This window comes from Spermophilus citellus, assembly GCF_964194105.1.
Source record: "Spermophilus citellus genome assembly, chromosome: 2".
In the NCBI taxonomy this organism is placed as follows: Eukaryota; Metazoa; Chordata; class Mammalia; order Rodentia; family Sciuridae; genus Spermophilus; species Spermophilus citellus.
In genome coordinates, this window is record NC_138183.1 from 79,118,291 (window position 1) to 79,142,407 (window position 24,117).

The window sequence follows — 24,117 nt, forward strand, 5'->3', positions numbered from 1 at the left end:
TGCTGAGGCCGGCTTTGAACTTGCAATCCTCTTGCCTCAAGCTCGAGAACCACTAGGATTATAAGTATGCACCACCACACCCAGCCCTCTATTCCTTTTGAGCACCTTTCAATTAGATGTAGTCTACCTACATTATTGAAGGTGCTTTCCTTTACTTAAGGTATTTTCTGCATCTACAAAATGTCTGCACAGCACACTTCTGTTTGACTTTTTTAAAAAATATTTTTTATTTGTTTTAATTAGTTATATGTGACAATAGAATATACTTTGATACATCAGATGTAATGGAGTATAATTTCTCATTCTTCTGGTTATACATGATGTAGAATCCCATTGGTTGTATAGTTATATATGTACATAGGGTAATAATGTCTGATTCATTCTACTATCCTTCCTAGTCCCATATCCCCTCCCCTCCCTTCACCCCCTCTACCTAATCTAAGTAAGTCTACTCTTCCTCAGTCCCCTCCCGCCATTGTAAATTAGAATTTGCATATCAGAGAAAACATTTGGCCTTTGGTTTTTGGAGATTGGCATGTTTTGGTTAGCATGATATTCTTCAGCTCCATCCATTTACTGGCAAATGCCATAATTTCATTCTTCTTTAAGGCTGAATACTATTAAACATTTTTTAAATTCATTCATCTGTTGAAGGGCACCTAGGTTAGATCCACAGTTTAGCTATTGTGAATGAGTTGCTATAAACATTGATGTGGGTGCATCACTGTAGTATGCTGATTCGAAGTCCTTTTGGTATAAACCTACGAGTGGAATAACTGGGTCAAATGGTGTTTCCAGTCCAGGTTTTCTGAGGAATCTCCATACTGCTTTCAAGAGTGGTTGCACCAATTGGCAGGTCCACCAGCAATGTATAAGTGTGCCTTACCTCTACATCCTTGCCATAATTTATTGTTGCTTGTATTCTTGATGAATACCATTCTGACTGAAGTGAAATGAAATCTCAATGTAGTTTTGATTTGCATTTCTCTAATTGCTAGAGCTGTTGAATATTTTTTAATATATTTGTTGATTGATTGTATTTCTTCTGTGAAGCATCTGTTCAGATCCTTAGCCCATTTATTGATTGGGTTATTCATTTATTTGTTTTTTGATGTTATGTTTTTTTGAGGTCTTTACATATCCTGGAGATTAATATTCTATCTTAGGTGCATGTGGTAAAGATTTTCTCCCATTCTGTAGGCTCTTTCTTTTACATTATTGATTGTTTCCTTTTCTGAGAAGAAGCTTTTTAGTTTGAATCCATCTCACTTATTGATTCTTGATTTTACTTTTTGCAATTTAGGAGTCTTGTTAGGGAATTCAGATCCTAAACTGACATTGTGAATATTTGGATCTACTTTTTCTTCTGGTAGGTGTAGTGTCTCTGGTCTAGTACCTAAGTCTTTGATCCACTTTGAGTTGAGTTTTTGTACAGGGTGAGAGATAGGGGTTTAATTCAATTTTATTACATGTGGATTTCCAATTTTCCTAGCACCACTTATTGAATAAGCTATTTTTTCTCCAGTGAATGTTTTTGTTACCTTTGCTAGAAAACCTTGAAAAATTTCTAGAGTTATATAACCTACCCAAACTGAATCAGGAGGACATACATGATTTAAACAGATGAATTACAAGTAATGAAATAGAAAAAAACCAACCAAACAAACATGAGAATCTACAAAACAAAAAAAGTCCAGAACCAGATGGAATCTCGGCTGAGTTCTATAAGACCTTCAAAGAAGAATTAACACCAATACTCCTCAAACTATTCCATGCAATAGAAAAGGAGGGAACCCTTCCAGATTCATTCTGTGAGGTTAACATCATCCTGAAACTAAAACCAGACAAAGACATATCAAAGAAAGAAAACTTTAGACCAATATCCTTAATGAACATATATGCAAAAATTTTAATTCCTCAAATATTTGTCATTTCTTTATGGTGAAAATATTCAGAAATCGCATACAAAAACATACTAAAAAGGTAGTGCACTGAGATCAAGTAGGGTTCATCCCCTGGATGCTAGGTTGGTTCAACATATGGAAATCAATAAATGTAATTCATCACATCAATAGACTTAAAAACAAGAATCATATGATCATCTCAATAGATGCAGAAAAAGCATTTGACAAAATATAGCACCCCTTCATGTTCAAAACACTAGAAAAACTAGGGATAGTAGGAACATACCTCAACACTATAAAAACTATATATGCTAAACCCAAGGCTAACATCATTCTAAATGGAGAAAAATTGAAAGTGTTCTCTCTAAGAACTGGAACAAAATGAGGATGCCTTCCTTTTCACCATTTCTATTCAACATTATCCTTGAAACTCTAGCTAGAGTAATTACCCAGGATAAAGAAATTAAAGGGATATGAATAGGAAAAGAACTCAAACTCTCATTATTTGCCAATGACATGATTTTATATTTAGAAGACCCAAAACATTTTATAGAAAATTTCTAAAAGTTATAAATGAATTCAGCAAAGTAGCAGGTTATAAAATCAATACCCATAAATCAGTTACCTTCCTATACATCAGTGATAAATCTACTGAAACAGAAATTAGACTACCCCATTCACAGTAGTCTCAAAAAAAAAAAAAATTCTTGGGACAGCCAATCTGACAAAACAGGTGAAAGACCTCTACAAAGAAAACTACAGAACACTAACGAAAATAATTGAAGAAAACCTTAGAAGATGGATAGAGCTCTCATGCTCCTGGCTATGCGAATTAATATTTTCAAAATGGCCATGCTACCAAAAGCTTTATACATATTTAATGCAATTTGAATTATAATCCTAGTGACATTCTTCATAGAATTAGAAAAAACCAATCTTAAAATTCATTTGGAAAAATAAGAGGCCCAGAATAACCAAAGCAATCCTTAACAAGAAGAGTAAAGCAGGAGGCATCACAATACCAGATCTTAAACTGTACTACAGAGCCATAGTAACAAAAACAGCATGGTATTGGCATCAAAACAGACACGTAAACCAATGGTACAAAATAGAAGACACAGAGACAAACCCACATAAATACAGTTATTTGATAGAAGTCTCAGTTATTTGATAGAAGTCTTATTGTAGTCTTGCTCTAATTTTGCTAAGTGAATGCAGCCTAGTGTGTGCACACAGACTTCTCTTAAATTTGTTCTTTTTGTGGTATCCCATATTTCTTGAATGTTCTGCTCATGGCTTCTTATCATTTTTGCTATGTGGTCTATGTTCTTTTCAAGATGATATATTTTATCTTCATTGTCTGATGTCCTATCTTCTAAGTGGTCTACTCTGTTGTTGATGCTTTCATTTGAGTTTTTAATATGGTTTATGATTTCTTTCATTTCAAGGCTTTCTGGTTTTTTTTGAACCTCTATCTCCCTGTTGAGGTGATTTTTTGCTTCTTGGATTTGTTTATGTAGCTCATTGTCAAAGTGATCTTTCACTGACTGTATTTGTTCTCTTATGTCTTCTTTGAGATCCCAGAACATTTTAACCATGTATATCCTGAAATCTTTCTCTGTCATTTTTTTCTGCTGCAGCTGCCAGTGCTTCTAATGATGTGTTATCTTGATTTGTTTGTGGTACTTTCTTTCCTTGTCTTTTCATGTTGCTCATGTGTCTTCCTTTGCAGCTCTGTGGATCTTGTGTATTATTGTTTTTACCCTATAGATAGGGTAGGGTTCTAAGATCCTTCTTTTGTGGGGAGGGATAATGTTAACATATCCCAATGTCAACAATGCATCATCTATGAACAAACTGTTATTATTAAGACATTTATAGTTTAGTCTCAGTGTCCAGAAATGTTGGATTAAATTATTATTTAAAATATAATCAGTAGTTTCATAAAAAGATTTACAGTTTCTGGTGATGGACAATGAACTGGGAGTCAGGCATAGGATGATATGCTGAGGGGGAAAGATGTGAGTGTATAGATTTAATATATCTTAGGAAATGTGAAGGAAAAATCTAATGAAGAGGGTTAGTAGCAGGAGAGTAGACAGGAAGTAATTTAAGGTAGACAAGTACATAGGAAGACAGTAGAGTACATAGAACAAACACAAATATGTATTTAGAAAAATACAGGATGTAAAAATAGTGAAATTTAGAGGATGAAAGAAAAAGAAAGAGAAAAAAAGGAAAGAAAGAAGAAGAAAAAGAAAAAAGAAAAAAAAAGGCTTATGTTAACTCCTCTATATTACATTATTCAGGTGACTCAGTCCTCAATGTCCTATTTCATGCAAAGTTCTTGGTTTCACATATGTTTGTGATGTGAGGGCCAGAGGATAGAAGGGTAGAAGAGAAAGAAGAAGAAGAAGAAATACTCTTAGAGATCTGTTTCTTTCCTCCTTCTCTTCTTATCCAGTAGGTGGAGTTGTCTGTTTTAAGCTGGTGTCTCTGCCCTCAGGATGGTGTAGGTAACCAAGGTGAGAAGACTGGACCTGGTGTGGAGCGTCTGGAAGTGGGAAGTGCCACCCATCAGTCCCAGCAGGGAAATTGCACCTCATGGGTCTCTTTTTGTGACCACTTGTCTGACTAAACCCACAGTATCATCTCCCTCTTTTGCCTGGAGATTTCCCAGATACTGATCTCTCTGTTATGCCCCAGACTTTAGTCCCCTCCCCTCTCTTACTTATCATATCCCAAGTTCGAGACCTCTCACCCACAGGCTCACACCAGGTGGCCAGCGCCCTGGTCACACTGCACTCCTGTCCACCTGAGAGCTGTTTTTGTGTTGGGTGGTCCCTGTGCCGAATTATCGCTGCTGGGGGTCGGGGAGTTGGAAACCAGGTACCTGCTCAAATGGAGATCTGATCTGATAGCCACGCCCACCAAAAATGGTGAGAAAGGTTTTCCAAGATGGAAGTCTGTGTGCTTCCAGTACAGGGTGTCTGGTGAGGTGGGGGGACCTGGCAATGTCCTTGTGCTGTGGATAGGTAGCATCCGAGTGACCTATGTGGGAGCAGACTCATTCTGGAGTTCTGCAGAGGTGCTGATAGGTGATTCTGCTAAGCTGGAACCGTGCGTGAGCTAGAGCTGTGACCTTTGGGTTTGGAGTCCAGAGACCTACTTGAATGCCAAGGCTCTGATTTCTTCACAGATGGTCACAGCGCTGGTGATTTCTGCAAAAATCCGCTGTATAGGGGGTCCTCTCACACTCTCTGAGATGTTGTATTCCATCTAGGTGAGACCTTGCAGAGAAGCTGCCTGACTGCTTTCTTGGTTTCATGCCACAGAGCAGCCAGAAACAGGACCTCCTCTATTCTTCCATCTTGGATCATCCAGACTTCTCTACTTGTAATATAAGTTTGATCCCAGAAGGATCCTACATAGCTCTCCTTTCCTGGTTCTCTTTGTTAAATAAACTATTGGTTGGTTTGCCATTTTACTTGTTGTTACTAGTTGATGACGATTGCTATTGTTTCAAACTACATGTTTAAGCATGAGTTTGTCTTTGCTCTGTTATAAATAATGTCAGTCCTAGCAGCCGGAGCTACCAGTCCTATCAGCCTGCCTCTACCTTTGACAAAAACCTCAGCTTTATATGTGGAGTTTGTAGGCAGGCCCATAATTCTTCCAGAGTGACACCTTGCTGTATCAACTTCACTGGGGTGTTCTGTTTACATTTTTCAGAATGGAACTTACACTTCAGGAGCAAAGTGGTGGACGGGCAATTTGGGCCTCAGTATTCATAAAGTGCGGCTTCTGGGTCAAAAAAATCTTTGCGCATGAATGGGAAGAAAGGGAAACTCAACCCTCCTGACAGTGCCTGTTTGGAATAGAGCTTTTGTAATGTATAGCTGGGGGAAGGATGATATGCTGCCTGTTCCTCCTCAGGTGAAGCTGTACCTTAAACTTGGAGCTGAAGAAGAGCCCCCTATTTAGCAGCATCCATTTATATATTACCTTCTGTAATGAACTATGGGGCTGGAAGTGGGAGGTGATTGTTGTTTTCATGTCACAGACTCTTCCTGTACTTACCCAATTTTCACTGTTGTTCCTAAATATATGTTTTGTTTGTTTGTTTGCAGTGTGCCCTTAGGTTGATTTCCAGATAACCTAATTTTCATCAATTGTTTCGTGGTTAATACGTTGGGAGATATTTTGCTGAGTTCCTCACATAGCTATTTTAGAAATTCTGCCATCTGCTTGGTTTTTAATTATTTATGTGAAATCTTAGAACAGAAAGTACTCATAAAATTGGGTTAGGTATGACTTTTCAGTTTTACATTGATATGCGTTATAAGACATTATTGCGATGTTAATTTTAGATTTTATCAGTAAGTACACCAAATATTAGCATAGCATTAGCTTTTTTTTTTTATTAGGGTGGTTACAATTTTTTTATTTTTTTATTTTTTCTTTTTTTATTGGATGTTCACAACATTACAAAGCTCTTGACATATCATATTTCATACATTAGAATCAAGTGGGTTATGAACTCCCATTTTTACTGCAAATACAGATTGCAGAATCACATCGGTTACACATCACATTTTTACATACTGCCATATTAGTGACTGTTGTATTCTGCTACCTTTCCCATCTTCTACTATCCCCCCTCCCCTCCCCTCCCATCTTCTCTCTCTACCCCATCTACTGTAATTCATTTCCCTCCATGTTTGTTATCCCATTCCCCTCATAACCTCTTATATGTAATTTTGTATAACAATGAGGGTCTCCCTCCATTTCCATGTGATTTCCCTTTTTTTTCTCCCTTTCCCTCCCACCTCATGTCTCTGTTTAATGTTAATCTTTTCTTCCTGCTCTTCCTCCCTGTTCTGTTCTTAGTTGCTCTCATTATATCAAAGAAGACATTTGGTATTTGTTTTTTTGGGATTGGCTAGCTTCACTAAGCATAATCTGCTCTAGTGCCATCCATTTCCCTGCAGATTCCGTGATGTTGTCATTTTTTAGTGCTGCGTAAATACTCCGTGGTGTATAAATGCCACATTTTTTTTATCCATTCATCTATTGAAGGGCCTCTGGGTTGATTCCACAGTCTAGCAATTGTGAATTGTGCTGCTATGAACATCGATGTGGCAGTATCCCTGTAGTGTGCTCTCTTAAGGTCTTCAGGAAATAGTCCGAGAAGGGCAATAGCTGGGTCAAATGGTGGTTCCATTCCCAGCTTTCCCAGGAATCTCCATACTGCTTTCCAAATTGGCCGCACCCGTTTGCAGTCCCACCAGCAGTGTACAAGAGTACCCTTTTCCCCACATCCTCGCCAACACTCATTGTTGTTTGACTTCATCATGGCTGCCAATCTTACTGGGGTGAGGTGGTATCTTAGGGTGGTTTTGATTTGCATTTCCTTGACTGCTAGAGATGGTGAGCATTTTTTCATGTACTTGTTGATTGATTGTATGTCCTCCTCTGTGAAGTGTTTGTTCATGTCCTTGGCCCATTTGTTGATTGGGTTATTTGTTTTCTTATTGTCTAATTTTTTGGGTTCTTTGTACACTCTGGATATTAGGGCTCTATCTGAAGTGTGAGGAGTAAAAATTTGTTCTCATGATGTAGGCTCCCTATTTACCTCTCTTATTGTTTCTCTTGCTGAGAAAAAACTTTTTAGTTTAAGAAAGTCCCATTTGTTGATTCTTATTAACTCTTGTGCTATGGGTGTCCTATTAAGGAATTTTGAGCCCGACCCACAATCTGTAGATCGGAGCCAACTTTTTCTTCTATCAGATGGAGAGTCTCTCATTTGATATCTAGTTCCTTGATCCACTTTGAATTGACTTTTGTGCATGGCGAGAGGAGGGGATTCAGTTTCATTTTGTTGCATATGGATTTCCAGTTTTCCCAGCACCATTTGTTGAAGATGCTATCCTTTCTCCATTGCATGTTTTTAGCTCCTTTATCAAATATAAGATAGTTGTAGCTTTGTGGATTAGTCTCTGTGTCCTCTGTTCTGTACCATTGGTCCACCCGCCTGTTCTGGTACCAGTACCATGCTGTTTTTATTACTATTGCTCTGTAATATAGTTTGAAATCTGGTATCGCTATACCACTTGATTCACACTTCCTGCTTAGAATTGTTTTTGCTATTCTGGGTCTTTTATTTTTCCATATGAATTTCACGATTGCTTTATCTATTTCTACAAGAAATGCCATTGGGATTTTGATTGGCATTGCATTAAACCTATAGAGAACTTTTGGTAATATCGCCATTTTGATGATGTTAGTTCTGCCTATCCATGAACAAGGTATATTTTTCCATCTTCTAAGATCCTCTTCTATATCTCTCTTTAGGGTTCTGTAGTTTTCATTGTATAGGTCTTTCACCTCTTTTGTTAGGTTGATTCCCAAGTATTTTATTTTTTTTTTTGAGGACATTGTGAATGGAGTGTTTTTCCTCATTTCCGTTTCAGAAGTTTTGTCGCTGATATACAGAAATGCCATTGATTTATGTGTGTTGATTTTATATCCTGCCACTTTGTGGAATTCATTTATTAGTTCTAGTAGTTTTTTTGTAGACCCTTTTGGGTCTTCTAGGTATAGAAGCATGTCTTCCGCAAATAGTGATAATTTAAGTTCTTCTTTTCCTATTTTTATGCCTTTAATTTCTTTTGTCTGTCTAATTGCTCTGGCCAGTGTTTCGAGAACTATATTGAATAGAAGTGGTGATAGGGGGCATCCCTGTCTTGTTCCAGATTTTAGAGGGAATGCCTTCAATTTTTCTCCATTCAGAATGATGCTAGCCTGCGGCTTAGCATAGATAGCTTTTACAATGTCGAGGTAAGTTACTGTTATCCCTAGTTTTTCCAATGTTTTGAACATAAAGGGATGCTGTACTTTGTCAAATGCTTTTTCTGCGTCTATCGAGATGATCATATGGTTCTTATCTTTAAGTCTATTGATGTGGTGAATAACATTTATTGATTTCCATATATTGAACCATCCTTGCATCCCAGGGATGAATCCTACTTGATCATGGTGCACAATTTTTTTGATGTGCCTTTGTATCCGATTCGCCAGAATTTTATTGAGGATTTTTCCATCTAGGTTCATCAGAGATATTGGTCTGTAGTTTTCTTTCTTTGAAGTGTCTTTGTCTGGTTGCGGAATCAGGGTGATGTTGGCCTCATAGAATGAATTTGGCAGAGCTCCCTCTTTTTCTATTTCCTGAAATAACTTGAAAAGTATTGGTATTAATTCTTCTTTAAAGGTTTTGTAAAACTCCGCTGTATACCCATCCGGTCCTGGGCTTTTCTTGGTTGGAAGTCTTTTGATTGCTTCTTCTATTTCATCTATTAATATTGGTCTGTTTAAGTTGTGAGTATCCTCCTGACTCAGTCTGGGCAAATCATATGAGTTAAGGAATTTATCGATGTCATCACTATCTTCTATTTTATTGGAATATAGGTTTTCAAAATAATTTCTTATTGTCTTCTGTATTTCTGAAGCGTCTGTTGTAATATTGCCTTTTTCATCCCGTATGTTAGTAATTTGAGTTCTCTCTCTTCTTCTCTTCGTTAGTATGGCTAGGGGTCTGTCGATCTTATTTATTTTTTCAAAGAACCAACTTTTTGTTTTGTTAATTTGTTCAATAGTTTCTTTTGTTTCAATTTCATTGATTTCTGCTCTGATTTTAATTAATTCTTGCCTTCTGCTACATTTGCTGTTGTTTTGCTCTTTTCTAGGGCTTTGAGATGAAGTGTGAGCTCATTTATTTGTTGGTTTTTCCTTTTTTTGAGGAATGACCTCCAGGCGATGAATTTCCCTCTTAAAACTGCTTTCATTGTGTCCCATAGATTCTGATATGTTGTGTCTGTATTTTCATTTATCTCTAAGAATTTTTTGATTTCTTCCTTTATGTCTTCTGTAACCCATTGATCATTCAGTAACGTATTGTTCATTTTCCATGTGATGTAGGATTTTTCCTTCCTTCTTTTATCATTGATTTCCAGTTTCATTCCATTATGATCTGATAAAGTGCATGGTATTATCTCTACCCCTTTATATTTACTGAGGGTTGCCCTATGGCATAATATATGATCTATTTTTGAGAAGGTTCCATGTGCTGCTGAGAAAAAAGTATATCCACTTGATGATGGTTGATCTATTCTATATATGTCAGTTGAGTCTAGGTTATTGATTGTGATATTGAGGTCAATAGTTTCTTTATTCAACTTTTGTTTGGAGGATCTGTCCAATGGTGAGAGAGGTGTGTTGAAGTCACACATGATTATTGTGTTTTGGTCTATTTGATTCTTGAACTTGAGGAGAGTTTGTTTTATGAACGTTGCAGCACCATTATTTGGTGCATAAATATTGATAATTGTTATGTCTTGTTGGTGAATGGTTCCTTTTAACAGTATATAATGTCCTTCCTTATCCCTTTTGATTAACTTAGTCTTGAAGTCGATTTTATTCGATATGAGAATGGCCACCCCTGCTTGCTTACGAGGACCGTGTGCATGGTATATTTTTTCCCAACCTTTTACCTTGAGCCTGTGTATGTCTTTTCCAATCAGATGTGTCTCCTGGAGGCAGCATATTGTTGGATTTGTTTTTTTAATCCATGTTACCAGCCTATGTCGCTTTATTGGAGAGTTTAAGCCATTAATGTTTAGAGTTACTATTGATATATGGTTTGTACTTCCTGCCATGTTTGATTATTTATCTCTTTTTTTTTTCTAATTTAGTTTGTTTCTCCATGATTATCTTGCCCCCCGTCTTCTGTCTTTACCGAGGCACTTCCCGCTGATGGTTTTGGTTATTGTTTTTCATTTCTTCCTCGTGTAGAGTTTTGCTCAAGACGCTTTGCAATGCTGGTTTTCTGGCTGCAAATTCTTTTAGCTTTTGTTTATCATGAAAGATTTTTATTTCGTTGTCGTATCTGAAGCTTAATTTTGCTGGATACAGAATTCTTGGTTGGCATCCATTGTCTTTCAGTGTTTGAAATACGTTGTTCCAGGATCTTCTCGCTTTCAGCGTCTGTGATGAAAAATCCGTTGTTAACCTTATTGGTTTACCCCTAAATGTAATCTGCCTCTTTTCTCTTGTAGCTTTTAATATTTTCTCTTTGTTCTGTATATTGGATATCTTCATAACAATGTGTCTGGGCGTTGGTCTACTGTGATTTTGTGTGTTCGGTGTCCTGTATGCATCTTCAATTTGTATATCTGTTTCCTTTTTTATTTCTGGAAAGTTTTTTGTAATTATTTCATTCAGCAAGTTACTCATTCCCTTGGCATGAATCTCTGTGCCTTCCTCTATCCCGATGACTCGTTAGTTTGGTTTTTTTAAGTTATCCCAAATCTCTTGGATGTTTTTCTCGTGATTTTTTACCAGCCTATCTGAGTTGGCTAGACTCTTTTCAAGATGATATATTTTTTCTTAATTATCTGATGTTCTGGCTTCTACTTGCTCCACTCTGTTAGTGATACTCTCGATTGAGTTTTTAATTTGGTTTATCGTTTCCTTCATTTCTAGAATTATTGTTTGATTTTTTTTATAATCTCTATCTCCTGATAAAGATGCTTAACTTCTTCTTTTATCTGTTTATGTAATTCATTTTCAATGTGATCTAAGGTTCCTTTCCATCTGTCTAAGGTGTTCCTTGAGTTCTTTATATGGCCATTTTTCTGATGACTCCAGGTCCTCCTGAATATTTAGGCTGTCCTTCATTGTTTGTACTCCTTTTCTTCCTTGCTTTTTTATGCTCATGATACTTCTTGTTCTGTTTGACTGCTGAGTTACTGTTTACTCTTATAAATTTATTTGATGCTTGGGAGGAGAGGTATTAGAAGGGAAGGGAAGAAGTCACTAAAGAGAGTGAGTGTAGGCAGGTAGAATTCAAGAAAGGGGGAATAAGAAAATTGAAAAGAAATGAAAAGACAAAAGAAAAAAAGTGAAAAGAAAGAAAGAAAAAACGAAAAAATAAAAATTTAAAACCAAAAAAAAATTATAATGATAATAAACAAATGGAAATTAAAGTTTAGAAAATAATAGTAATAACAATAGAATAAAAAGAATTAAAAAAAATTGAAACCATTAATGAGAAAGTTGAAGAGCAACAACAACATCAACAACAAAAAGTAAAAATAAAATTAAAGAAAAATAGCAATAATAATCATTAAAAAAATAATAAATGCAGTCTTAGAGCTCAATTAACTTCTCTTCCAGTAGGTGGGAACTGGGCCAGGCTTCTCTTCTTGATGGGTGGGAACCAATCACTGTGCCTCAGCTCTTCTTCCCAGACTGTGCGGGTCTCCAGTCCTGAGTGCCTAGGGCCTTCTCTTGTGGTTCCTCAAGCCAGGCCCCGCTCACCTGTGAAGCTCGCCACAATACTGGCTACACGCCGGGTCTGCTGCTCTTGGGAGCCCTGTTTCCATGGATGCCTGGGCACACCCTTTCTGTTTGACTCCCTCAGACCCTAAGTTTGTAGGGCTTGGGGCTGAGGACCCCCAGCGAATTTCTTTGCCCTCAGGTAGCAACTCCTCTGGTAGCTGGTGCAAGGGACCTCTGTTGTCAGCAGAGGGATACCCTGGGTCTGACTATCGTGCTCAGTTGGCTTTTACCTCTGTGAGTTCAGGTGGGCCGACTAGTTATTTCAGCGGGATCATTAGTTCTGAGTCACTAGAAGCAGGCGAACCAGAACTAGAATGCAGCCCAATCCGGGCTCGGTGTGTTCTGAGAGGGGCAGACTGTTCGCCCGGGATCCCCTTCAGCTCAACAGTGCCTAGTCGTCCTGAGCGAACAGTATTTTGACAGTTTACTTCTCCCTATGCTCGTGCAGCTGAAGGGGTTAGAGACTTGATCTCTCCGCGTCCGCCGCCATGTTGGATCACTTAGATTTTAAATTGTCACTCATCTTATCAGCTGTTCCATTTAACTCGGCAGCTCACTCACGCGGTGAAGAGTCTGCTCTGTGGTGCTATGTGGGAAGTGGCGGCGGCGGCGGCACGGTGGCGGCCCAGCTGTGGCCTTCGGGACCCCCGGGGAGGGGGTGTGGGTTGGGGGAGGGGAGGCAGCGCTTCGGGGCCGCGCGGGCCGGGTACAGGACACGCGGGAGAGCGGGCGGGGTGGGGGAAAGAAATTGAGATCTAGATTTAGGGACTGAGCTTGGGAGGAGAGACGGCTGGGGAGAAGCAAAGCCGAAAGGCGGAGAGGAGAAGGAGAAGGGGCCGAGGGAGCCGGGCAGCTCGGACTGCAGCCTTACTGCTCGCGCTGAAGTCGTGAAGGACTCACTCCACCTTGGCTGGAGTCGTGGCGGATTCACTCCACCTAGGCCCCTTTCTTGACACGGTGCTGAGTCTTTGTCGACAGATCTCCTTTAATGATCTTTACTTCATCTTTTAAGACGCGGCAACATACGCTGCGGGCGCGGTGGCGCCGAGCACGGAGCGGCTTACTCACTTCCCGCCGCCATCTTCTCCAATCCGGTTACAATTTCGGCATTAGCTTTTTAACATAGGAATTAACATTGAATGAGTCTTTGTGAAATATGGTATATGAATTCAGAGGAATCATTGTATATTTTCTTTTATGTAAATGGACTAGAGTTGCAGGAAATAGAAAGTGAAGTTGTTGTTACTTATTTTTATTTAATTTGAAAAATTCTTTGGAATTGTATTGATTCCTAATTTTTGTCCTATCCTTTGTCATACAGATTTGAAACCAAAATAGACTCATTTCATATTACTGGCTTACCAGATAATTCAAAAAAACCCCGCCTCCTGTCTTCATTGGATGGTACATCACTCTTCCAGATTATATTTGAGATTAATCCATTAGATGAAACTGTTTCTCAGAGGTGTATCATAGAAGCTGAACCATTGGAAATGATATATGATGCAGTTAGTATTTTTTATGTTACCAATTTTTAATATAATTTAGATTGTCTTGAGATTGTGCTTCACATTAATGATTTTTTTTTTTTTTAAATAGAGGACAGTGAATAGTATAATAGAATTCTTCAGGCCTCCAAAAGAGGTATGTCTAGCACAGCTCACTTCAGCAACTTTAACAAAACTTGAAGAATTTCGTGAAAAGACAGCAACAGGTAAATTAATTAAATTTAATAAATTAAATACTATTTCATACTTAATAATTTTATTTATGCTAACATGATTTTGGTAAAGTTTAAATTTATTTCTAGAATGGATACAGTGTAATAGAAATTAATTTGTTACTTTTTCCGGGGGTGGGGGTGGGGGTGGTGATGGTGGTAATTAGAGATTGAGCTCGCTAGCACTCAACCATTGAGCCACATCCCTAGCCCTATTTTGTGTTTTATTTAAAGATAGGGTTGCTTAGCAACTCACTGTTGCTTAGGCTGGCTTTGAACCTATGGATCCTCCTGTCTAAGCCTCCTGAGCTGCTGGGACTACAGACATGTACCACCAGGCCCAGCAATTTATTACTTTTCTGTTGAAAGGCATGTGTAATAATAATCATTTTTTATACTCAGAAAGTTGATAGTTAGGATCTTTGGACCTCTGTTTTTGACAATAGGCCTGTCATTTCCTTACCATAGTTTGATATATTGGCCTCAGAAAATAAAATTTCCATCCTTTTATGGGAAGGGTTAAAGTTACAGATTTGGTTTTTAAAATGTCAGTTCATTATAGTGAACAATCAGCACAAAAGCAATTACTATTTTAGCCAGTCTCTTAAAACTGTGAAGACAGTAACTTATAATCAAATCAGTGAAAAATACATTGAGTTTATTAATGTAGGAGGTTAGGAGATTTGTAGGTCTAGGAGATAAGGCTCAAATTAACTCAAGATAAACTCGAAACTCTATTTATGATCATTATTATTAGGCACTCCCGCACAGGAACCTTTCCTTTATAGTCTCCAACTTTACTTACTTTTGGTAGAGTTGACCCAAGTGTACATTTTAAATTACATTTAAAACAACAACAACAACACATCTTTTTCCTTTAAATGTCCCTGAAGGACTGTGTTTAGGCTATACTGTTTTGCTAGGTGTTTAAGACCAAGTTGGTCAAAACCACCTTGTTCCTATCTACTCTTAAGAGTCAGCTGAGATTCCTTGGGGATGTGTGTTAAGCCTCTTGGCTCCTTTAGCTTTCCTCTACCAGTGGTGCCATCTGCCAGGATGGGTCAGTCACATATGGGTCCATATGTGACTTCTCTTGTAAGCATGGAGGGCATTACCGTCTCCAGTGACCCTTCTCCAAAGACCGACTTTGAAGAATATAAGAAGGGTAGTTATAGGGTTTATAGGATTGAAGTAATTTTCCCCAGGAAGTTATCCCTCTGTTCTCCAAGGGTTGACATTTAGACCTTACTGGAGGAAGGCACAGCTATGACTCATAGGATATTGGAGAAGCCATTATGGTGCCATGCTAACAAACTTGCTGAAAACCTGCTTCTGAAATGTTCTAGAAATCCTTCCTTAGGTGATAGGGAAAGGTGTTCAGGCATCCCCTTACATACATTCTGCCCTGAAAACACCTGAGGAGAATGATTCTAAAGAAAGATGCTGGCTATTGGGTACTGTTGTCCCTTATGTGCTACCTGTGCTTAGTGTTGGAGAAAGCTGCATTGTTGCAGCATCTTGCTGAGGGGTTGCACTAAAATCAGGAAGTAATATCCTTTCTTTTTATAGTCTTCCTTTATTCTATCTTATCTTCAGTGCTTGTTGGTAAAAGAAAAGCATTGAAAGGGCTCAGGTCCAGTTTCATAGAGCAGGCAAAAGGGTGAATTTGGAGTTGAGGAAATAAATTGATAATAGGACCAGATGTTATGAAGGAAATGAGAATGATGGATGTCCTAATTTAGTTTTGGTAATTGTACCAGAGATCCCTTTGAAAAATTGATACAAGATTCAGTTCTCTTAGAGGATGCCACAGTCTGGCTGGGCACAATTCAGGAGCCACTTGTCAAAAGAAACGAACTTTATTTTTAGAACTACAAATGCCAAACAAAACAGCTCCTCAGGAAAAACCCTCAGAGCCCAACTGCCACCACCGGCTTCCCACAAGTCTCTTGCCCTCCCCCACTCCTCCTGCTCTTGAGGCCGATTGGCTGGGTCGCGTGGGCGGAGCCAGAAAAGTCCCCCAATGAGCAGCTCTGTAGTCTGAAAGGGCTGGGAAACAGCCTAATGAGCATCACCACAGAGGAGCCAATCAGCTAGAAGTTGCTGGGGCCGCTGTGAGCCAGTCATCAGCTGGCAGTCTGAAAGTTTGCTGGGGCCCCTTCGGCTGTGGCTCTCAACAAGAGGATAAGAGGCAGTCATCAAATTTGGATAGTAACTTAGAAAAGAATTTCGAAGTGCAGAAAGCTGGTTCTAATGTAGTGAATGTGAGGCGGAGAGTGGAACGATGTTAAAGAGGCACAATCTCAATTATGCAAAACAATGATGGAGAATTAAGCAGAGGATTTTATTATAAATATGAGAAATAGGGGTGAGACATAAGTAGGTTTAACATTTAAAATAAAATTTTCCTTCTTCCTTTTCATTGAAAGTAACATAGGGAAAAAGATCATTGTGTCGTAACATTAAGAAAGGATTCATTGACACCAGATTGGCCAGGGTGGTGTGGGGGGAAGGAAGAGGGTATGGGAATGGGAAATACAACTGATGAACTGGACAAAAATTTCCTGTGTTTCCTATATGAATATATGACCAGTGGAACTCCACATCATGTACAACCACAAAAATGGGAAGTTATATTCCATGTATATATGATATGTCAAAATTCATTCTACTGTCATGTATAACTAAAAGAGAACAAATAAAAAAATGTTTAGGGGGAAAAAAAAGAAACAATTCATTGAAAGTGAGGCATAGGACTTCCAGGGAGTATAGGGCATAGATTTGTAGAGGCAGGAGGAATACACAGATAATTTGAGTTGAGGAACCATTAGCCTAGAGATGAAGATAGAGAAATATGCTTTAACAGGTAGAATCTGGAGGATTTTGAGGGTCAGACTGTCCCTTTTGGGTACTTCTTATGACTTACTCAGCAAATAAACTTGAGTAAATTGTACAATCTGTGTTTCAATCCAGATCATGGCGGTGGGAATGGTTTGAGCAACTGTGTTTTAGTCAGTTCTGTGTTTTAAGTTCTAAGCTTATGGGATGATTGTCAGAATTTGATGATCTGTCAGTCTGTATTCATTTCTGTTTTTGACTTTACTTTTCATCCTCATTTTAAGAGATTTCGTTTGAATCTGCTTTGTTTAGGTTATTGGAGATGTCAATAGTCCCCTTTACCCCCAGAGTATTGCTTGGTTCAGCCTAGGCAAGGCCTTTGGAATTCCTTGAAAATGATAGTTTTGTTATTAATTTATCATATTTCGAATAAGAACTGGTCCAGACTATGATCTTAGGCTATTTTCTATTATTATATAAAAGTGTATATTTAAATTATTTTTTATTTAATTCACTTTCTCCCTTAGCTTGTTTATCAAATTTATCATATGCTGGCACTTGACACTTCATATATGTTTTTAAACTTTACATTTCTTTTTTTTTCCCTTTAATTTTTATTGTTGGTTGTTCAAAACATTACATAGTTCTTGACATATCATATTTCACACTTTGATTCAAGTGGGTTATGAAATCCCATTTTTACCCTGTATACAGATTGCAGCATCACATCAGTTACACATCCACTGTTTTACATATTGCTATACTAGTGTCTGTTGTATTCTGCTGCCTTTCCTATCCTCTACTATCCCCCATCCCCTCCCCTCCCATCTTCTCTCTCTACCCCCTCTACTGTAATTCATTTCTCCCCCTTGTTTTTTCCCCCTTTCCCCTCACTTCCTCTTGTGTGTAATTTTGTATAACCATGAGGGTCTCCTTCCATTTCCATGCAATTTCCCTTCTCTTTCCTTTTCCCTCCCACCTCTCACCCCTGTTTAATGTTAATCTTCTTCTCATGCTCTTCCTCCCAACTCTGTTCTTAGTTACTCTTCTTATATCAAAGAAAACATTTGGCATTTGTTTTTTAGGGATTGGCTAGCTTCACTTAGCATAATCTGTTCTAATGCCATCCATTTCCCTCCAAATTCTATGATTTTGTCATTTTTTAATGCAGAGTAATACTCCATTGTGTATAAATGCCACATTTTTTTTTTTCCATTAGTCTATTGAAGGGCATCTACAGTGGTTCCACAGTCTTGCTGTTGTGAATTGTGCTGCTATGAACATCGAAGTAGCAGTGTCCCTGTAGCATGCTCTTTTTAGGTCTTTAGGGAATAGACCGAGAAGGGGAATAGCTGGGTCAAATGGTGGTTCCATTCCCAGCTTTCCAAGAAATCTCCATACTGCTTTCCAAATTGGCTGCACCAATTTGCAGTCCCACCAGCAATGTACAAGTGTAAACTTTACATTTCTTTATAAGTATATTATATCTTACATATCTACTTATAATTTTATCTTATATAATAAGTACATTTAAAGTTATTGACTTATTCAATTTGAACATGTATTTCTCAATGAATATTTTAATTTTAAGGTTTTTATTAAAATATACTGATCTTCTTACATTTATGTCACTTTACTAATAATCCTTCGTAATAGTGTATTAACATTGAGTCACTAAACATGGAATAGGTTCTTTTGGGGATTTGTCCTTTGAAGAAAAAAGTACTATTATAGGAGTCATTGTAGTTCCAAATAGGAATATCATGAACTGTTCAAATACTGAATTTTCTGAATCTCTTCTTTTAAATTAATACAAGGTTAAATTAATGCAAGGTTTTTAAATTAATACCTGCTCTTCTCATTTAATACTCTTATGAGCTTGGTCTAACCATGGTCCTGTTCTGAAAAAAAAATGTTCAGTTAAACTATAGATATTATTGACTGCAGTATGAGGGTTTGTTTTCTTATTATAATAGTTTAGTTTCTTATTTATAATTCACATTGAAAATACTTAGTCCTCACAATCATTTTTGTGATAGTTTTCTTCCCTGCCTTCCTTCTTGTCATTGTGAAGTAAGGTGCCTTTCTATTTAGGTAGCAGATCTCTTGAAATTTTATAAATCAAAACATCTGTTTTTTTTTTCACTAAAACAGATTTGATGGCTTTTTAAAGAATTTATTTATGTAAAGGAGGGGTTCCTCTCTGATGGAGTCATTAATAATTTATTTGATTTAAATTTGATGCTGGGGCTGGGATTGTGGCCCAGTGGTAGTGCACCTGCCTAGGATGGGTGAGGCTCTGGGTTCGATAATCAGCATCACATAAATACAAGTCAACAACAAATAAATAAAGATTAAATTAAAAAAAAAAGCTGATGCTGGACTCCAGCACTAAAGTAGATTAATTTGGCTTACTAATCACATGCAAGTGAGTGAATTAAAATTTTTTGAACAATATCTAAGGAATGTGGAATCCTGGTTTGTTGCCTTTTCTGGTTTACATATGATTTTATTAAAGATGATTTAATGATCCAGCAGTTTTCATCCTTTCAGAGTAAAATCATCAAGATCAAGTACCATTGTTTAACTGTATTAAATTTATGAGTTGGAATGACTGCATACAGATTCTAATAGTAACCGTGAAAAAATGTTTCATATCACTTAATTTTTTTTTTTTTTTAGGTCAGTATCTTTCTCTCCAGTTTTAGCCAAATTGACTGTGTGGGCTAAAAACCATTTTCTTTTTTTTTGAAATTGCTCTTATTTTATACTCAGATTTAATTGGTGTATACATTAACCAACAAATAATTTGCATTTATTTTGGAAATATTTTGCTCAAGATTATTTTAAAATCAGTACTACTTTCATATTATTTTAAGATTATGCTATAAATTTTTATGTTTAGTGACACCGTATTTTTTAAGTAATTTCTGAGAAGTATTCATTTCAAAGATTTAAATTTTCTACAGGTCTTTTGTATATTATTGAAACACAGAAAGTTCTTGACCTCAGAATTAACTTGAAGGCTTCATACATTATTGTCCCACAAGATGGAATTTTTACTCCTACATCTAATCTACTACTTTTGGATCTTGGTCATCTAAAGGTACATAATAGTAATATTTGATTCATGATATGGCATTTAGGGTATTATGAATCTTTTTTTTTAGGCTGTTTGATTGGCTTACTGATTTTTAGATTTGTGGTAGATACTAGTATTTGAGAAATCTTCCTTTCTGGTAAAGAAAGTGCAGTGTCATTTAATTAGGTGTTCCCGCCCTCCTTCTAAAAGAAAAATAACCAATTGAACTCTTAAGGGCAGGAGTACACTGAAAAATTATATTTGTAGAATTTGAGTTGTACTTGAAAAGTTTATTTCCTTTTCTGTTTAATCTTTACTTGATTAATTAAAGTAAAATAGAGGGAATTCTGGAGATAATCAAATATATCTTTATTCTTTTGAAATTTTTGTGTATAATACTGATATTTTAATTATATATAAATATTGACATTTTAATTGTATCAAATGATTTAAAATTGAGAGATGGTTATCTATTTACCAAAGTTATTTTCTTTTTCTTCCAATTATGAACTTTTTTCTTCTCAAATAGTAAGTAAAGAACAATTATTTTTGACTTTTTTTTTTAAAGAGAGAGAGAGAGACACACAGAGAATTTTAATATTTATTTTTTAGTTACCGGCGGACACAACATCTTGGTTTGTATGTGGTGCTGAAGATCGAACCCGGGCCTCACGCATGCCAGGCGATCGTGCTACCGCTTGAGCCACATCCCCAGCCCCTATTTTTGACTTTTGAGATCTGTGCTGTGCTACCCATTAGATACATTTGATTAAGTTAAAATTAAACAAAAATTCAGTTCCTTAGTGACATATTAGTCATATTTAAGAGTTTTGAAGTCAGAAGTGGCCAGTGGCTGTTGTGTTGAACAACATAAAAGTTCTATTAAACAGCCCTGCTCTAAATCATTAAGGATAGAGAAATACCAGTAACAATTTAAAGGTCTAAGAGAGATGAAAAATGTTAGAATTGATTTCTTTTGGCTACCTAACAAGTATGTGCCTTTCCTTAATATTGGCGTTTTCTTTTATTGATTGATTATACTCTGCACTGGGAACATATGTAGACATTCACTGGCTTTATATTTATAATAAGCTTATACAGCTAATTATTCACATTTGAATTTGGTTATTCAATTGTTTCAAGGACAATATGGTGCAGTGGGAAGAGCATAAGGTCAGGAGTTAAGTATATAGTTTTGTGACATTTGGTAATTCACTTAATCTGTTACCCAAAATTCATTACATTTCAAAGTTAATACTTTTTGACTGTTTATTTCACATGAGATATATAAACAGAAGAAAAACTGTGTATATGTGTGTGTTTGTTTAAATATGTACACACACAGATATCTATCTATACCTATTTATTTATTCATCAGTGAGTGAAAGAATAAGATCTTTGAGCGATTCCTGGAATGTTAAGTGAAAAGAATCCCATGTCAAGAAAAGGGAGAATACAGTATAACATCTTTGGAGTCACATAAATGGCAAAGTTGGGTCTTAAATTTTACCATCCTAATATTAAATCCTAGACTCTTATTGCTATAAAACTATCTAAATATCTGTCTTTGTACAATGGAAACGTTTTATAAGCTAAATTTATCTCTTGGTTGATCTGGCTCTCAGTGAGGAGTCTTATCAGATTTTAAGTATTTGTAGATGTATAATTTCTAGTACTGTCTTGGTTTTCCTCTTTTAATATAAGTAATGGGAAATATAACTTTACATGTAAAAATTTACCTTATGTCCTGTCCTTCTCATTATATGTCTTAAGAATAATGACTTTTCTAATAGCATTACAATATGTGTCTGCATGTGAGTTTCTTTTCCTATTAAATTTTTACATTATAGGTCTGAAAGATAAAAACTTTATACTTATATTTTGAAATATTTTGCATAGTCTAAACTTTTAAAATTAACTTCAAGGTGGCAAGTAAAATTCGTTCGGAATTACCAGATGTGAAACAAGGTGGGCCCAACCTTGAAGAAATTATGCAAAGAGCTTATGATTCCTTTGATATTAACCTTACAAGCATACAACTACTTTATAGTAGAGTGGGTAAGTATAAAATGCATTATTGATTGATTTTGCTGAAAGTAATTTAATTAGGTTTTTAGATACTTTGTCTAAAGACATTCTTCATAATTTTTGAATTAAAAGCAATAGTATATATTGCCTAAAGGTGTTCAGGGCAGCCTCCAGCAACAAATGTCATTAGTGCCAAGGTTGAGAAATCCTGATCCATATCAGAATTTCTAACCTTGGACCAAAGATTGGCACATATTACTAATGATATGTGTACATATTTTTTATGTACACATATTTATTTTTTAAATTTTAAATTTATTTTTTCTTGCGGTATTGGGGATTGAGCGCAGAGTTTTGCAAATGGTAGTCTAGAACTCTACCACTGAGACTCACTCTTAACCCTGTTGATGATATTTGTGTTCACAGTTGGATAACCAGAAGAGGCAAAGAGGCTTCTCAAAGCTAGAGGCAACTAATCTGGAGTCTCTGATAGCCTAGACTATAGATAGCCAAACAAAGCCTGAGGAGGTTCACTCTCCTGGGCATCTGTATCCCAATCATTGTGGTATACAGTCATGCATCAGTGGTCAAGTTCATTTTTTAGATGAAGACAACTAGAAATTTATTTGACAACAAAGTCAAAAGTGTATAAATGCTTTTTCAGAGAATAAATTATGGCATTTGGTATGTTTGAATGGACATTTTGGTCATAGGTTTTTAAAGTCTGTGAGCCATACTTAATATTTAAGATACTAAAATGGTTAAAATTTTAAAAATCCATTATTACTGTGAAGATTATTGAAATTCTTTTTGATTAATTGTTCTCAAATAATTGAATCCCTTTTTTGAACATTTTTTTTGATATGGTGTTAACTTTATATAATTGTCATAGAATCCCTTGAAAAATTCTGAAATATATGCTTCTAAATATCACATTTTTATCTATCTCAATACTGGTGGAAGAATTTTAAAAATTATACATTTTACTACTTATCTCCATGAGTGTAACATTTCCTTGGCTGGTTTTTCAAGATAAGAAGTTTATCTGACTTATAGAGTAATTAGGTGCAAATGAGGTAGTTCGTGTGAAAATGCATTGAGATCACATTCGTCTTATTTGTGTGTGTGTGTAGGGCTGGGAATGTTGAGTCTTAGGAATGCTAGACAAATATTCCACCTTCAAACTACACCCCTAGCCCTAAATAAAATTTTAAAGTTTTCTTTCTGATTATAAATGTCTGCTTTAGAAAATCTGGATGATTCAGAAAACAAAAAGAACCATCCTTTGTCTTATTGCTTAGACATGAGCTCTGTTGGTAGTTTTAGTGTTTTTTTTTAAAAATATTTATTGTTAAGCTTTAGATGGATACAATATATTTAGTTTACATTTATGTGGTGCTGAGGATTGAACCCGGTGCCTTGTGCATGCTAGGTGAGCACTCTACCACTGAGCCACAACTCTAGCCCCTCTTTTAGTGTTTTTAACAACATATGTGTCCACGAATGTATTGGATATGCTGTGTAATGTTAATGTGTGTAGGTATTTGTGATTTTTAAGGCAGCTTTATATAGTTTTTAAAATCCAAATAATTCTTTTACTTTACAAATAATTTTTGGTCACTGGAATTTATGATTTTTATTGGCTGTGTTGTGTTCTAAGGCTATTCTGTAAGTTATTTAATTGTTCCCTTACTGAAAATTAAGGCTGTAACACTGCAGTGAGCATAGCCTGAGGGTCATGTTTGTAGACCTGGGTATGAATTTCAGATTTATTATTAGCCCCTTGACTTTAGGAAATTTTGGAAGCTCTGAGCCTCAGTTTTATAAAATGGGATAATTTTAAACCGTGAGGAGAATTAAAGTTTATATATTACCTACAACAATGCTAGTTATAAATCTTGAGTAAATGGTAACATTTATTAGTTACTATTAAATAAATTTACCTTTTTTTCCATTATGGCCTTATACCCATGTAATTCTGGGGTACAATATCTAGCTTTATGGTGATTGTCAATGAATATATAGTAGATTTACTTTAAACTTCTGCTTTTTAAAAAGAATAAGTATTTTTTTTTCTAGTAGAACCTAAAAGAAAGTTTTGTGAAGAAAAAAAAGAAAGCAAAAAAGTGATAAAAGGGAAAAGAATT

At 36.3% G+C, this 24,117-nt stretch overlaps 1 protein-coding gene across 4 annotated transcripts in view; it reads left to right on the plus strand.

Moving 5' to 3' along the window:
* Nucleotides 1-24,117, plus strand: part of VPS13A (vacuolar protein sorting 13 homolog A) — a 250,011-nt gene that overhangs the window by 61,533 nt on the left and 164,361 nt on the right. For all 4 annotated transcript variants that reach the window (XR_014020362.1, XM_081278758.1, XM_081278759.1 and 1 more), the window contains exons 18-21: nucleotides 13,624-13,810; nucleotides 13,902-14,016; nucleotides 19,830-19,966; nucleotides 21,868-22,000. Coding sequence is in view for 3 of the 4 variants with exons in the window: in XM_081278758.1 (XP_081134884.1) it covers nucleotides 13,624-13,810; nucleotides 13,902-14,016; nucleotides 19,830-19,966; nucleotides 21,868-22,000 (572 nt within the window). In the remaining variant the exon portion in view is untranslated. The remainder of the gene's footprint in view (nucleotides 1-13,623; nucleotides 13,811-13,901; nucleotides 14,017-19,829; nucleotides 19,967-21,867; nucleotides 22,001-24,117) is intronic.